The 16,551-nt window shown below is 42.7% G+C and overlaps 1 protein-coding gene across 2 annotated transcripts; it reads right to left on the bottom strand.

Moving 5' to 3' along the window:
* Window positions 1-1,906: 1,906 nt before the first annotated feature.
* wu:fa25f02 (uncharacterized protein C11orf24 homolog) lies at window positions 1,907-15,461 on the bottom strand. Of its 2 annotated transcripts, none has more exons than XM_036535340.1 (4): window positions 15,393-15,461; window positions 8,385-8,614; window positions 3,833-3,958; window positions 1,907-3,649 (listed from the first exon to the last, which is right to left on the bottom strand). In XM_036535340.1, the coding sequence occupies exons 2-4, from the start codon at window positions 8,527-8,529 to the stop codon at window positions 2,751-2,753; spliced, it is 1,170 nt and encodes a 389-aa protein (XP_036391233.1). In that variant the 5' UTR covers window positions 8,530-8,614; window positions 15,393-15,461; the 3' UTR covers window positions 1,907-2,750. The 2 variants fall into 2 exon arrangements, with proteins under 2 accessions (XP_036391233.1, XP_036391234.1); XM_036535341.1 differs by having other exon boundaries at window positions 1,907-3,646.
* Between the last annotated feature and the right edge of the window lie 1,090 nt (window positions 15,462-16,551).

Below are 16,551 nucleotides of genomic sequence, written 5' to 3'. Positions count from 1 at the left end.
CTTTCTGCCTCTTCTCTATATGGTTTATACTGCCCCATGATGTTCAGGTCAGCACTCAGGTCAATTTGTAACATCCATTTGTAAGTTTTCTGTTGATTTTACTCAAAACTCCCTTCAAGTAGTTGACACACTTAATGTAATCTTTCAAGAGGCAAGAAAGACACCACAAACGTTGCTGAAATGACTGGTCTTCTCAGGTGGTGCCAGGCTTAACTGTGTGTACCATTTTCAAATGGAACTGAAAGATGGATTTGAGCAGCATACATGGAGTAGTTCTATAAAAAGGGTATAATGAGAAAACATTTCGCCCTCTTTTCGTGACATTTCAGGCACTGCAATGGTTGAGGGCCAGGTGATGGATCTGGCAGAAAGCATGTTTCTCCGGCTGCTTGCTGAGATTGTCCAACTGGCCCAAACTGGAGGTGGGGCGAGTAAAAGCACATGTCCTGCTCAGTGCGTGTGAGCGATGCAGCCAGTGGTTCTTGGCCCCTCGAGGAAGGCTACAGCAAAACCTGTCTTTATGGTCACCTGTATGGTTTCGCTTTCAGCATTTACTTTGATCCCGCGGACTCTGTTGACAAAATATCAGCCTTCCTGATGCTTATAAATATTGGGCTTTACAGTAATGCACACCGGCTTCACTGTTAACCAACACTCCCCATACCTTAATAAGGACCATCTGGAAAAGGCTCGCCCTGAACAAAAGGCTTACACAGGCATCGTGTCAGCAAGCTTACCGCTAAGGCCCTCACTACATTCTTATCCCAAGAAATTCAGAAATTCATAACTCAGATAATGCAGCCGCATGTCCTCAAAGCTCCCTCAGACCGTGCCGCCTGGCCCCTGAACTCCTGACAGAGCTGTCCTCCACCTCCAGTGCCAATAGGAGCGTGTTGCAGAAGTGGTTAGTCGCATAATTAGCCAGGGAAAACAGTACGGTGAATTATGCTTCTGAAATATGTCTATCTGGCACTAGCATGAGGGTAAGGGGGAAGTGAGAGGGCTGCTAAATTGACTCTGACAATATATTTTTCAAACGTTCATTCTGTTCTGCTGAGAACACAGGTTTTGGCACCATGGAGAGGTAAGAGTTTGATTTCCTGTGCCAAACAATTGCGAAGTGATTGGGTAACCGAGCAACAAGGGACTTTCGGAGGCGACTTGTCCACTGGAGCAGCTTGTGGTGAAAGAAGATGTCTGGGGTGATGGCAGTCAACTTCCAAGCACACAGATATCTTGCAAGAGACAGGACATGAATGCTGGCTTACTCAGCCTGCACCACAAGAGTGCCCTTCCCTGCAGCAAAGACTGGCATGTGGCTGCTGTGCTTGGAAGCCTTCTCACTAATGTCATTTTAATGCAAACCACGTTTTCCTCTTGGCTTTTGTTTTCCCTTAAAAAATTCTTCCCTGGTGAGTGCCTTGTAAAGGTGTCTAACCACCTCCCCCTGCCTTTCTCGTTATTTTCTCCTCTGCCAATTAAATTTCCAGACCTCCAAACTTTTCCCCAAAACACACACTCCATCGGAATCACGTTCCCAGGGCGCAATTACTGCGCTCCAGCTGGAGGCTGTTTACATTTGCCATCTCGTGTATATTCCATCAACTAATTGAAGTGCACCTCTAATCAAACACTTCAGATCTAAGGGTAATGTAGCATGTTTCAGAAAGGGCTGTTTCTTTCCTTTTTTTGGAAAAACTGGGAGTTGAAGGAGTCCAGTAAACTGCGTTGTGTGCACACAACGCTTTTCTGTTTGGCAAGCTGGAAACATTCAATGCTGTCAATGCCCGTGCCAAATGGAGACAATATATTCACGTCAGTTTGTGAAAGCAATCTCTGGGCCAAATGAAATTAATGACAAGCAAAGCCTGTTTCTTTATTATTATTATTGCAAGAACCCGTTTAATTTTTTAACAGTGCATTTGTAAGACTGCACAGATGCAAGTTGGCACATAGTGGACAATCTTATCCCTGTATTTGAGCAATGTTCCTATGCATTCAGACACTCCTGGTTATAAATCTAGCTTGCTGATTGCTGGAATGCACTTTATAATGGCTGAGCAATTCCCTTGGCTTGATATGAGCCTGTCTCAGTGGCCCTGTTCATGTTTTAGTCTAAACTCTTAGCCAGTGGAGGGGAATGTCCAACAAAGGAAACAAGCAGCTAATAAATGAAGTTAAAGATGCTGCTGATTGAGTTTTTCCTCCAGAATCCAAGGGACAGAAACCATGAACACTGAAAAAAAAGGATACTTGTATGACCATGATGTCTGCCAAGGAATGTAGGACAATCACAGAAAAAGAAAAAAAGACCTCTTGTACATTTGTGCAAAACACATAAAAGTTCAAAATGATTTGTCCATTGGAGAGCTGTACTGTACTTTTGAGGGTGAAGCAAGTTTTAGACTTCTGACCTAAGTGTAGCGTGTAAGAGAGCCACTATCTGCATTGAAAAAAGTACATTAAATATTACACACAGAGGACCATGTAGACACTACTCGGCTCAAGCACAGGGCCTTACAATGGCATCTGCCCTCAAGACACAGGGTCAAGGCAGGAGCTGCATAGTCTTGTGAAACATGGCTAGAATAGTCTTCCAAACAGTAAGTAACCGTACCTTACTAAATATTATTAAAAGCTTTACAGAATACAATGTACATTTACTCTGCTTACCCCCTCTTTAACAAAAACAAAAGACAAATCAACCAGTTAAATGCAAAAGTGCTGAAATGTAGACTCCTTCACTGCATTCAAACTCCTGAATCTGAGTACATTCCATTGATCAAGTAGTCCATTTGGGTGTAGTCTTTTTTCCTGTAGCTCTCATAGGCTTGTCCAAGGAAGAGGACAACAACAACAAAGAAGAAGAGGAGGCCGAACAAAAAGATGGCAAGTAGAGACCTGGTGTCCACTGGTTGTGGGAGGCCCATAGTGACATCCGTTACAGCTTTATTGGCCCCTCCGCCCTCCTGCCCCATGGAAGCCACCCGACCCAGAGTTCTCAGGGAGGTAGTCTGTGCTATTGGAGCTCTTGGCTTAGTTGGCAATGACACATCGCTGCCCATGGTGGTTACTGAAACAATAGTTGATACCCTTCTTGTCATCACTGTCAATAGTGTGGGAAGGGTGGTTGTTGTGGATGGGCTTGTGGGTGTGGTGGCTGCTGTTGGTGCTGTTGTTGGCATGGTGCTTGTCACACTGGTTGCGGCAGTGACAGCTGCTGCTGGTGTCCTTGCTGTTGCCGATTTCTGGGTTCTTGGTGGCACTGTGGTGCTGGTTGGCTGGGACTTGTGTGGCGTTTTTGGGCCTACTGTGGTCACCGTTGCAGGTTTGGTGGGGGCTGCCCCAGTGGAGGACAGGGTCTCACTAATTGGCTGTGATGACCCAGGGTCTCCAGGGCTGGCTGTAGCCTTGGAGATGTTGGCTAATTCTGGAGTCATGGGTGCATCTGTATTTGGGACAGCCTGTGCAGGGGTGCTTCCAGTAGGTGTTGAGGTGGGGCCAGTCCCATTAAGTGCAGGGGTTTTGCTGATTTGAGGCACAGTGTGGTTTCTTTCTGCCTGGGCTGGAACAATGTCTGTGTCATTAATGGGGTGGGACACAGCCCCAATTGGGTGTATTGTTTCAGAGTTCACCTGGATACTGGCTTCTGAAAGAGAAAACAAAATCATGCAGCAGGTCTGTTTAATGGTACTTCCTGTTATTTATGCCATTTTGTGAAGTTCAATCCATTCTGAAAACGAATGCACTGATGGATAACGTAAAAATACTCCCTCCCATCATAATTTAAAGACATTCCTGTTATTCTCAGCGCCAAGAGAGTCCCACATACCTTGGTGAGACAACAGGTCCTGCACAGAGATTTCTCCACAGATGGTAATGTTGGAACACTTTAAGATATAGCAGATGTTGTTCTGTTTGTCAAAGAGAGGCCAGTTGCATGTTTCATTAGCTGAGCCTGTACAACATAAACAGAGTTTAAAACATTACTGTATGGGTGTAAATCAGTGTGTTATGTTATCATTTCTCATAATTAATCTAGTCTTCCTTTCTGTCTTTTTACAGTGAATAACTTTGCATATGTTCTCCAAAATCTGAATTACACCCTGTCATAATTTATGCACTCGATTATGAAATGCATTTCATCAAAACTAAATCTATGCATTTTGAGACAATACATGGCAATAGTTACAAATTTACTTCTCAAATAACATGGAATGAAACTACTATCTTTAAGAAGTCCCTCTAAGGATTAGGAGCTGCAGACTCTCAAAAAGCCCAACATGTAAAAACTGAAACTGAACAAAATCACTAGTCGAGAAAACATGCATATTCTGCTATGGCAAAGAATTCTCTGGGATTATATGTTTTGCTTGTTCTGTGCTTGCATTCCTTGCTGCCTGCTTGTCTCTGTTTGTGCTCTGCTATCTGTGGACATTGTACGAACAACAAGATTGTTTCACCTTTGCTCTGAGAGTCAATGCCACTGGTGCCTCTATTCACAGCTTATGAACTATTAGCATGAGTGTACCTCTTGCCTGTGGAATGAGACCCAAGGGGGGCTGAAAGAGGTAGGCGTGATAATTTGGGATTGTTATGGCGTGAGAGGTGATGTGACCAGTGTGACTGTTTCATAGTCAGTCCTTCATGCTATCTGACTGCTTTAGGTCAGACAGTCCCACATCCTATCTGTCAAGGAGGAATGTCAAGATCAAGGCAATATATTATTTTGGTTAAAGTTCCAAAGGCACACCTCAAGGTTTAAGATACTAAACAGTAATTTGATTGGTTAACAAGAAAGGGTGTAAGGGGCTCAGCAGACTATAACTCCTGATGTTTTGTCTGTTATTTTGGTGCATTTTGTTTTTGCCAAGTCGGCACACTGTGCTTCTATGCAACTGTACTTTGAACAGATACCCTCTGCATTCTGTATACTACCACAAAGTGATTTTGACTTAATTTGTTGATACCTTGTTCATTTTCCATTCTTTATGCTTGATCCTCACCTTTATGCTTTCATCTATGATTTTTATTTCACCACTTGAAGCCCCTGCTATCCAGGCTTGAAAGGACTCTTGAATGTAATTCTCATAATAAATTTATCACATTGTTTACACCTGAAATAATCTTACACGGGCATTACCACCAATTTGTAAACAGATCTAAAGAGTGTACAGTTCCTCAATATATCTTGGAAAACATACAAATTAAAAACTGTACACTCTGCCGACTATAATGCCCAGATATGTTGAAACATAAGCTAAATTTCCCACTGGATAACCCATGGACCTACTCTGTACATCTGTCTCAAAATGGGGGCATTTGGACAGAAGTTTTGTAATTTTCTACTTTTAAAGAATGATTTTACCCAACACCACTTCAAAGTGAAAAAAAAAATCATAATCTACAACATTAGTGGACAAATGAGGAGGGCCCACAAGCATTTACTTTAATAATGGGTATAAACACAGCAAAGATTTGAAATCAGTGTTCATGTATTACTTGGACCCAAATCCCATGGTAGTTTGTGTCTCCACAGGATAGAGGAATGACATGCCATTAAGCACAGGAATTTGTGGATTGTATGCACAAGTCGTTCTAGAAAATGTGTCTTTGCAGGGAAAAAATTAAGCATTTCTGACGTCTCAGGAATTGTGAAAAGAAAACAAATAGCCAAGGCTAGACGGAACTGTAAAATAACATTATTTTTGATGGAGATATGAAAAGCAAACACTTTGCAAAACAGTCTCTTTGTCTTAATTCCAGGCCTGAGCAAATTGCCTTTTCAATGCTAGTAGATACAAACAAACTGCAAGTCCCTTTTGGATACCACCCCTCTATCCCACTCTGACACCCCTGCCCCCCAAACTTGACATGACAGGCAAGGTATGACTTCGCAGAATGTGCTCCTACATCACAAAGGTGCCAGCCTTCTTCCTCAGAAGTACCTCTGACATGATGTACTATAGCACTGTTTTGCAGTGGTGCTGATGGAAAAGGAGATATAGTGCAAAAAGTTGCACAATTTACATCTGACCTCCCACTGGCACCTTCCTGAAATGCCGTGTTTACAGTTTCACTTGTTGGACTTTTCTATGATCAGTAAACTTCAAGACTTGTTTCAGTTTTAAAGGCGTCCCATGTTTCTGTGTCCTAAAAGAATACAACACAGTATTACTAATCATGTTGCACAAAACAAATATACAAAATATTAATATCACAAAATATCAACAGACATCAGCAGATAGCGTGACCCCTATGTCAACCAGTGCTATGTTAAAGAATGTGACTGAAATAGTATAGACATGCATGCATCCCTGTGCTCACTGTGTGTGTTATTTCTCCAGGTGGTCTCAGATTGAACACTGCAGCAGACTAGAGAGATGGGCCAAAGAGAGAAGAACAAGCCCATTTCACTGCTTTGATTCCTGCTCTCATGTGCAAGCCCAGGCCAGTGCTGGAAAACACAGCACAGTCCAGCATAATGCTAGACAATCAAAACATAGTGCAAGACAATGTGATATAGCACAACATCATATAGCACAACATCGCCCACTACAGCACACAGCTCCAACCTCATAGCATAGCACAGTACAATGCTGCACAAAGATTTGACTCAAGCTGAATATGCAACCCTGCACACTGGGAGCAGGAGACTCAGTGATGAGAAAACCAGGCCACCCTCATGGGAAAACCCGACACCAACTGCCACTGCAAAAGCAGCATTTGCATGCCGCTGGCCAACCAAGAGTATTTACAGTCCTTAAACGCAGGTGCATAGGTGGCAAGCGATGGTCTTGTTGCTCTGCATGGCAGTGTAGCAGATTTAACAGGAAGCACCGGTTTATTACCAGCTTTTTTAGTCTGTTTTATTCTTATGACACCACAGCCCCTCCAACCAATCTCAGAAAAGAGCCTGAGATAAAACCAGTCACTCACTGAGAAGGCCAAACTAACTTCCCCTCCTTAAAATGTCAAGAGAGGCTGCCCTAGGATGAGGGGGTACTGTGACCCCCCACACCCAAGGCTCTGAAGAGTCAGGCCAAACTATTATGTATATATAGCCGTCCTTCATGCCACATTGCAAGATTCCAGATAGTAATGCTGACTTCATGTGTATGCTTTCTCATAACCTGCATTTTGCCAGAAGCCTTTTGGAAACCCTATAGCTTGTTTGGGTTGGAGTATAAAGGAGGGAGAGGCAGCTCTATCAAACACCCCCCTTTATTTCTCCCACAATCCAGTATTGTCTTCATGTCAAACGTCTTTTGTGTGTGTGTGTGTGTGTGTGTGTGTGTGTGTGTGTGTAATCACAGAACACTCACGTAGCGCACTACCGGAACAGTGTGTGGGGTGCTAACTGTTGTCTGATTAAATTAAAGCGAACATGTCAGGACAAGGATTTAAGGCGCAGAGTTATCCAAAGCAGCACCAAACTCATAAACAAAACAGCCAGGCCCAAACATCCCTTTTATCCTAAATCTGAAACACATGGTCCCTTTGAAACTGCATTCATCCAACAACTTCTTTTTTTTAATGCACACATTTATTGATTAAAAAACACCACTGTACTGCTTTTCTGCGCCGTGTTTCATAGCTATCTGTGGAGGAAATTATCAAGATAAAAATTAAACCTGATACTAACAAATTCCTTACAAAATGAGGCCTTCTTTATATGGGTTGGATCTTGTACAATATGGCATGAAAAATACAGTTTAGAGTTTTATATCTTTCACATTTGCACACAAATAGTCTTAGTCTTGCCTTTTTCCTGTAATTGCCTTTATGCGATGAATATCCTGAGCCATTCAGCACTTGAGTGAAATTCAGTTATGAAGTTCCATTTACAAACACGAGACAAGGTGGTTAAACTTCTTAGTTGCCCACAGTCTAACAACACATCTTTTTCCACCAGAGCTGAATTAAACCTATATTATATCTCAGTGTCACTGTGAATACAAACAGGATTCAGCACAACCAATGACAACATCCATTAATAACACCCAGTAACAATAACAATTATAATACTTCTGACTCATACAATTCTTTTTTGATACTGCAGGCCAACACTTGTTCAAAAATCTTGATTTAATCAACAGAGACTGGTTATCCTAAATATTGTTTAATTCGGAGTCCTGCATATTTATTACGGTCAATTGCTAAGGGAAGATGTAACAGAATACTCGAAATAGTTATTGTCCTATCCATTGGCGTCTCGTCCACCTGGTCCACAGAAAATCAGTGTGGTCATACTTATTATTGGATTTTCTGTGGACCAGGTGGACCAGACGCCAATGGATGAGCAGTCAAGTGTGGTCATACTTGACTGCTCATACGAACATGAACAAAGCATAGCTTAGGGTCACTGCTTTGTCCAAACTTACACATGGAGATGCACTGTGTTTGTTCCTGCATGGGGGAGCTGGCCAAAATGCTGGTCTCTTCCCCTTCCCCGACGTGGCTGGAGAGACAGGGCATCACAAGCAGTGCCAGGAGGGAGGAGAGGGTGAGGAGACGGTGCAGGGTCATGGTGAGTCAGCGCCACCCCCTGGGGACCAGGGTGCAGGAGAGTCACAGCACAGCTTGGGGAAACACCACTGTCACAGCTGCATACCTAGAGGAGGAAAAATCGCCAAGCAGTTTTAATATTTCTGATATACACTACTCACACACAGTTTTATACTGTTTTTACTGTATTCAGACATCCTGATGCTGAAATTACATTAAATTTGTATGTTTGTGTTATTCTCCTGCACATTATGAATGGATTTTAAAGAAACCACTTGTAGTTCACAATATAACATGAAACATAATTGTTTGTTGAAGTAATCATTGAGTGTCTGCTTATGAGGGAGAGCAATAATTTTACAGCTCTGCTTGGTACAGCGTATTCAATGCTGCTCCACGTTGAAGACTAACAAAAGGGCGCCATCTAGTTACACTTCTACAAACAGCAGGGTTAAAGAAAAAAAAACTTCATGGACACTTGTGAAGAACTGTGATTTGTTAATTGGGTTCACCTGAATGCCATCTGCCAAAGGAGATTATACCTGAAGACCAAAGCAACTTTTTGACTCATGTTAAGTCACAGTAGGGTGGAAACTACAATAAGGAATGGCTGCTCTATTTTGTTCTGTACCTCCCTATTATTTTGTTCTGGTGTGAAAACAGCCTTTAAATGACTATGCCTGCCCAAATGTAGCCAAACAGCAGATACATGCATCCTATACACACATGAGCTTGTTTGGGGACAAGGCAACAGTCAACATCCACTCAATGATAATAGCACCTCTTGTCACCAGACAGCAATGAGGTTCCCCCTCTCTCCGAGTCTTAAATTAGCTCTGCTCTGAGGGAACTCCCTCCTCTCTGCCTATTTTAAGGAACTATAAATTAAGGGACTCTCTGAACTGGATAATTCAACCAGAATTTGTTTTTCTTTTTTCTTTCTTTAACTTCCCTCATGGCTGAGCAGTATTGGTGAAATGAGGAAAACTGCTTCCACCCCACCCCTCACCAAATGCTTATGAGCCAACTGCCTTCAAAGGCCATCCCCTGTGCCTTAGCGAGTGTGGTCACAGCAATCCGCTGTGCTGTTCTGTCAGTTCCATCCGCTCTCAGTGAAATCCACGGTCGGCTGATTGGCTCAAAGCCACTTCCTTGTGACAGGAAAGCCAAACTATACTCTCTCCATCCTGTCAACTGAATGCCTGAAAGAAGGGGTACACTCACATGCCAGGACTGCAACAGGACCACAAACAGGACCCAGAGGGAGGCCCAATCAAAATGTAACATACAATACATGTTGTGAATCTCGCTGCTACTGTAGGGTGGATTTTCTTCTTTCTTCTATTATGGCAAAAAGAGATTTGGGGTCACAGGGGTTCAGCGACAGACCTCTTCCAGCCCTCCTACAAAATCCAAGGGTTGGGAGTCCCTTGGTTCTTTACTCAGTGCTGGATGATGTCATTTGTTACAACTGTTCCCACTACCAGGACAAGTAGTCAACACTGTGACTTGAAGGCTATGCCAGGGCAAAGCTACTTAAGTGAAGCTGATTGACTGTTACATCATACCTCTGACAGGATGTAAAACCTAAGACATGCTCACCACTCCCTGCCTACTTCTGAAGTTATTCAGTTAGAAGCAAGGAGATTTGGATAAGGCAAGAATATGACTTTCACCCCCTGCCACATCCCACGTTACCACCCACAGAATCTCACTGCCCCCAACCTGTGAAAACCCAGTGTTGCTCAGTATGTTTCTTTCAGCTTTTTCCTGTGAAAACTTACACCAACTCAGTGAGCTCCCATTCAGCTTAATGAGCACATTCTCTCATCCCCCAATACCTTCTCATGCCCACTATATAAATGTCAGCCTCCATCCTGGACAGGCTGTTGCTGGTCCCATACATATAGTTTCCAATCACACTGTGGTGGGCATCTTGTAAAAGACCCACACTGTGAAAGCCCCCACACACAATAATTTGTATGGGGTTGCTTGAAGTATCTGTGCTCTGAGAAAATCCAGTCAATCTCCACAGTCTCCCCCATTATGAGGTAGAACTTCACACATACTTGATATATATGACATATACTTGATAAATAGACGCGACACAAACATAGATAAAAGGATTTAGGTTTTGTGCAATCACCTGTGATCATTAAAAGTGAGAGCCATTCAGAGACATGTCTGCACAGAATGTGAATGTTGATGGAGGTGCAGAAGCCATCATGGAGAGGGTATGAAGCTCCGAGCAGCCTGCAATGCAGTTGAAAGGGCTGGGGATGAGGATGCCGTGGGTTGGCATACTCTGTCTGGTACAGAGGGTTCAGGTGGAGAGCCCCCAGAATAGACCATGCCTGCGCACTGTCTGCCACTTCAAGCAGATAATTTCTGAGACTGTGGTTGCCAACGAGCAGCAAGTGCAAATTGCAACATGGGAGGTTTCAGGAGAGGGGCAAAATAAACAAAAGAAATGTGCAATGAATCAGGACTTTATTCAAACATCCAGCTTCTATAGCCCCCTGGCTTAGAGGGAGTGATGCAGATCTCTGACATAATGTTAGAACAGACATTCACTCTCCTGGCAACACTGGCACCAAGAAAATTACACTGGACCCCAGCACTGAGAAACTGTGGGGGAACTGTGGCTTGCATCATACACCAAACAGACAGGCTTATCTTGTACAGACTCTGGATTGGAGAAGATGGATCTATGACATTAATGTGCCACTCCTCCTTCTCCCCTACCTCTGCAATGGCTTCTTGAGTCTAAAGTCTTCCGTATTTCCACAGTACCTTGATCTCATGGTTTTAGGACACAATTCAAGAAGGAAGTTTTCTCATGAGTTTTTTTACATGGCAGCAATGTAAAAAACCCTCAACTCTGGCACTGTCAGTCAAGAGGCTGGTTCCAACCACTGGAAATACTAAAAGGCCAGTAGTCCACAGCAACAGAACATAATTCCCTTCATTTCACCATGGTAGAACAGGTTACTTTGGCCAGGTTCTCCTCTCCACACTGCTCATTAGCAACTCTTCAGGGGCCATTGCTCAGATGACATCAGTGCGTGGGTTACATTCGATTGTGACAATTCTAGTAACACAAATGCTGACCTCAGCAAAAGGGAGGTCAGCTGTATTCTTTGTTTTCTGCTGAACTTCAATAGACACCACTCTCTTTCTCTCTCCTGTCACATTCAATTGGAAATTCTAAGTAGCAAATCAATCAATACATGTGAAGGTCAACACATGTCTGTCCACACAAGGGCATGTTTGGGTACTACAGACTGCAATGTGAAGACACTGATTCATACACAGTGGTAATGTGTCAATCTCAACCCACAAGGCCATTACATCAGGCATGCACAGAGTGAGCCTACTTGGTTAAGGACACACCCCTAAACAAGTGCAGAGAGGGTGATGTTTGAGTACTGAGCATCAGTGTGACAGAAACATTTCAAAGGTCACCCTTGCAAGGGTTGCCAATAATAAAGACAATAAGAACATCTTTGCCATGATTAAGAATGATACTCACAGAGGGCTTTCAGAACAAGGCAGCACCAAAGCACATCCTATAAAGCAAGTATCCACCTCATCCACCATGATTTTCTCTGATCTACAAACCACCTCTGCTAGCCCACATTGCTGTGCTGACAATGTTGGCATTATCTGGAGCCATCATAATCAAAGCTCAACACTGCACAAAACCTCCATTGTACACAGCTGGGATGCCACAGTACAGAATGCTACAGAAAAAATGACACAAAATGGACAGCTGAAAACTGTGCCACGATCAGGCATCAATGTGAAGGGATACAGACTCACTCTTTCTCCACTGACTTTCTTTTCCCACTTCTTTCTGCTTTGTGCTGGTTTAATGTGTAAATACGTTGCTTCAGCCCATATGGTTCCCTTCCTACCTACTGACCCTGAGTCAGTGATCACTGAGTGAGTGCTCAGTGTGACCAGCCCACTGCTGATCTATGATCAGTATGGAGAGACAGTTCACTGTGACATGTAGCCACTGACGGCAGTGAACACATTGCCATTTTCTCCCAGCTTCAGGGAAGGAGTTGTTCCCATGGGGCCTTGAGGCCAAGCCAGTAATGTGTCCTGGACCCTGACCGTTTTCCATGCGCCTTCCTGGGTGCCTCAACAAGCTTTGATGTGATCTCGACTGCTTCTCACTACATCTCCAATTACAGGCCTCACAGATTCCTCTCAGAACCTCAAAGAACCACGCACCATCTCTCCAGGGCTACAGCTTCCTGAGTGATCCTCCCTTATGGAGAGAATAAGAGGGAGAGAGAGGGGGAAGTGATGGAGATGTGGAGTAGGGTAGAGATGAGGAGCAGGGTGGAGATGTGGGAGGTGTGGAGATGGAGTCAAAGAAAGAGCAAGATCAGTGGTAGAGATGGGGAGAAATATAAAGACAGAGAGGGGGAAAGTGTGACAGAGGGGCACCCAGGCCAGCCTGCCTTGCCTCTCTACCCTGAAAACAGCATGGCACATTGCCTATGTTGCAACAACAGCCTGTCATTTACGTTGGAAACAGAAAGCAAGATGTATTTATGAAATAAAACAACTCAATCAACAATCAGTAACTGCTCAGAAGATCTTAACTTTACTATCTATATACTGAGAAGAAACATTTTCTTCTACTTTATCTAGCACTGCAAGACTCATAGCAAATCGCAGAAAAGCCTTTGTTTTTTTCTGACAGTGATCTATACACAGATCTATGTCAGATATGTGCCTGTCTCACCCATCTCATTTTGCATGTAGGTGTTGCTTAAACTGCTATGTGAAGAAATTCTTTCCTGCTCCACAATGCTCCCACAAATGTCACAAGCCACTTACAAGACATGACAAAATGCTGCAGACACAAACATCACATGTTACACCTCACATCAGGTCAACTGCTACCATTTCCTCCATAATGTTTGAATGTTTGTACAGGGTTATTATTACCACTCCTATCTTGTGGGTGATATGGGATGCTAAGGTTAGCCACCCACAACAGTCTCAAGTTGACACAAAGGATGCAAGCATACAGACAACAGGTGCTACGATTAGTAGACTCCTCCACAGCCTGAAAAGGTTATCAGAATTATTAGCTAAAGTGCAGATTTAATTTGAATGCCAAACAGAACCCATTGCACTTTGCACCACACATCTGGCATTAGTATGCTGAGCAGCTTCAACGTCCCCAATTAGGCCCTCTTTCTGTTCACAGTCATAATGCAGACTTCTTAGATCTATGTGCAATTTAATGGAACAATTATACTAAAGCAGTATTCTGCTCCAGCTGGAGGTTTGTGCTGTAAACATAGAAATGTAGCTTGATGTGACTAAAGTATAAAACTGTGATCACACTTTGCATTGGGTTGTACAGAAGTAGGACTGTTTTAATAATCAGAAATAATAGTTAATTTAACAGCTGTCAAATAACCCAATTACAAAAAAGTTATATCCTCCCTTTATTGTATACTTTAACATTACTCAAGGCTGGGAAAAGTACAGATAATTTATTTTTAGAAAATCACTGCCAAGTAATACACCATGCAGTACTACAGTTCTGCCTTGCGCCTTATGCCTACCACTTTACCACGACCCTCAGCAGAATGGGTGGCCAACCGACATCCCTAGGGACTGATGCAGCCTGTTACAGCTTCATGTGTGGCCCCTGAAGTGAGAGTGATCCATTACACATTGGATTAATGTTATGATTCAAAACAGCATTGCTGGGGCTTGATGAAACACATGAAATGCTAACAGCATAGGAAACATTAGAGTGCTTTTGGGCAAATAATGTTCAGGTTATCCCTGTCATCTCACAGGGGGCATATAACCCAGCAAGATTACAATGCGCAAGACATTTGACAAACAAACCATTCCATCCCATATAAATATAAATATAAAACCTCACACACAAATGAGTGAATTTATAATAAAATATGTCACAATTTGCAGAATAAGAAATGAAATGAGTTGGCAGTCACATTATTAAGAAAGTGTTTACTGTAGCCCTTTGACAAGGAAATTGACCAATTCTAGCTCCTAGAGGGCCAGGTTGGCCACCCGTTACAGGACAAAGCATCCTACCACATTTGTTAAACCAGAGCTTTTAGACTGTACTAGTGAATTTGTATTTTGCCTTAATCTAATGATTAAATGACAATGCACTCCTTGTTATGTGCTCCCCACAGCCCATATTTTGGCTTCATTTTTGTCCCTGCTGTGGTCAAGCACCTTCTGGCATTCTAGGCAGGTGAAACCAGGTCACTCCACCCCAGAATACAAACCCTTAACGTTAACCTAACATTACATTAACATTAACACTAGGTTATCAATGACGAACAGATGAAACGACTTGTGCCATGTTCAACACCGACTTGTTCCACTATTCACGGGTAAAAAAACAAAACAAAAACAAAGGAAAGACTATTCTTTTAACTGTGAAAACAAATAATTTCCGAACCACACAAAGTAAATGGCTAGCTAGTAAGCTACGGTATGTAGCTATTGGATAAAAACTATGGTCAAACGCAGAAGTAGTAAGCTATACGCTAGTGCCGAAGACCAAGAGCGTGTTGCATCACCACTAAGTATTCTCGTTTTCCTGAAAGGAACTCATCAAGAATGACCCCCGTTATCATTTCCGTGTTTCTTGCTAGTAAAAGCAAGATACAAAGACTAGTGATAAACTTTATGCTGATCAAAAACTCCTTGCAAGGCTTTACAGACCGATCATGACGCTGCTAGCTATGAAGAGAGCTAGTCTAGCTAGCTAATTAGCTAAGCGCAAAACGGGTATGGCGCTGTACTGACAAGCTAGCGGTACACCAACATTATAGAATCGTAACGAATGTCACCATGAAACCTACACAAAATTAACGGCTTGGAAAAGTGATGCCGTGCTTTGCTCCTTCTCAGCGGCCTGAATAACATGTTTTTCTTGCCTTATGTATATGAATTATGGTAGTCGGATCCTCTCGCGTCACCACATGCCTTCACACCAAGCTTGTCATTTGAGCAGGAACCGAACGAAAGCGGGGAGAGGGGACGAAGTTTACACATAGCGGAACTGATGTAGCCTATGCTAGAGATGTTCGATTCAATGAACCAGAGAGGTGTATAGACCTGTCTGAAAACACAATGGTGCAGTCAAATACATCTTAATCTACCTCATAGGAATATCACTCTCCATTGTTTGTTATATTACGCATTTGTGATGGGTAACTGAACGTTCAGGTACCATTTGCTATGCAACCTTGCTGAAAATGAATCGAGTAAAAGTGTTCTTTTACGCTTTAAGCGTTCAATAGGGCCAAGTTACTCAGATGTACCGTTCACAAATTAGCCTACCAAACGCATATTTGCAAAAAAAAAAAAAAAAAGTCTGCCAAGAAGCGTCACGATATCTTTAACAGAAATTATTTCGCCAGGATGGAAATCATAAATTCTAAATTCTGTATAGTAGGCTAATGTACAGAACTGTTATGAATAACCGACCAACTTACAACTAAGTTTAGGCCTTTTAATTTTGCCCTAGTTATCTCTGATGATTAAAGAGCCACAATTCCAAAGTAAAGGTACCGCCCATGTTTCCTCCTCTCTTTCCAGTAATTTATCGGCTTTCTTATCAAACTAGCATAGGCTAAGCGTTTGAAAACGAATGAATTGCACATTAAGTAAAGTCGTAAGATTCCGATATCCATTCGCATCATTCATAAAAGAAGTGAAGTCGATAACCCGTTTGAAATTCAACTGTAAACGTTGCTATCTACTCTGACCAGAGGAGACGGGAACAGACAATTACGGCAGACTGTCATGCCACCCTGGTTCCGTGGCACTGAACTATAAAACTAGTTTATATTAGGCGAGGGCAGGACTCACACTTACATCGTTCTTGTGAATCTATTGAACAAACTTACAAACCATCAAAAAGAGATGATACATAGCCAATCATCTATCTCAGCATAAACCGAACATCTATCGAGTTACTTATTTCAATGTATGTAAAATTATTAAGCCTACCTTTGC

The sequence above is a fragment of the Megalops cyprinoides genome, chromosome 8 (genome assembly GCF_013368585.1).
Source record: "Megalops cyprinoides isolate fMegCyp1 chromosome 8, fMegCyp1.pri, whole genome shotgun sequence".
Lineage (NCBI taxonomy): Eukaryota > Metazoa > Chordata > Actinopteri > Elopiformes > Megalopidae > Megalops > Megalops cyprinoides.
Note: the sequence above shows the minus strand (reverse complement) of the source record. Positions and strands in the feature narration are given on the sequence as shown.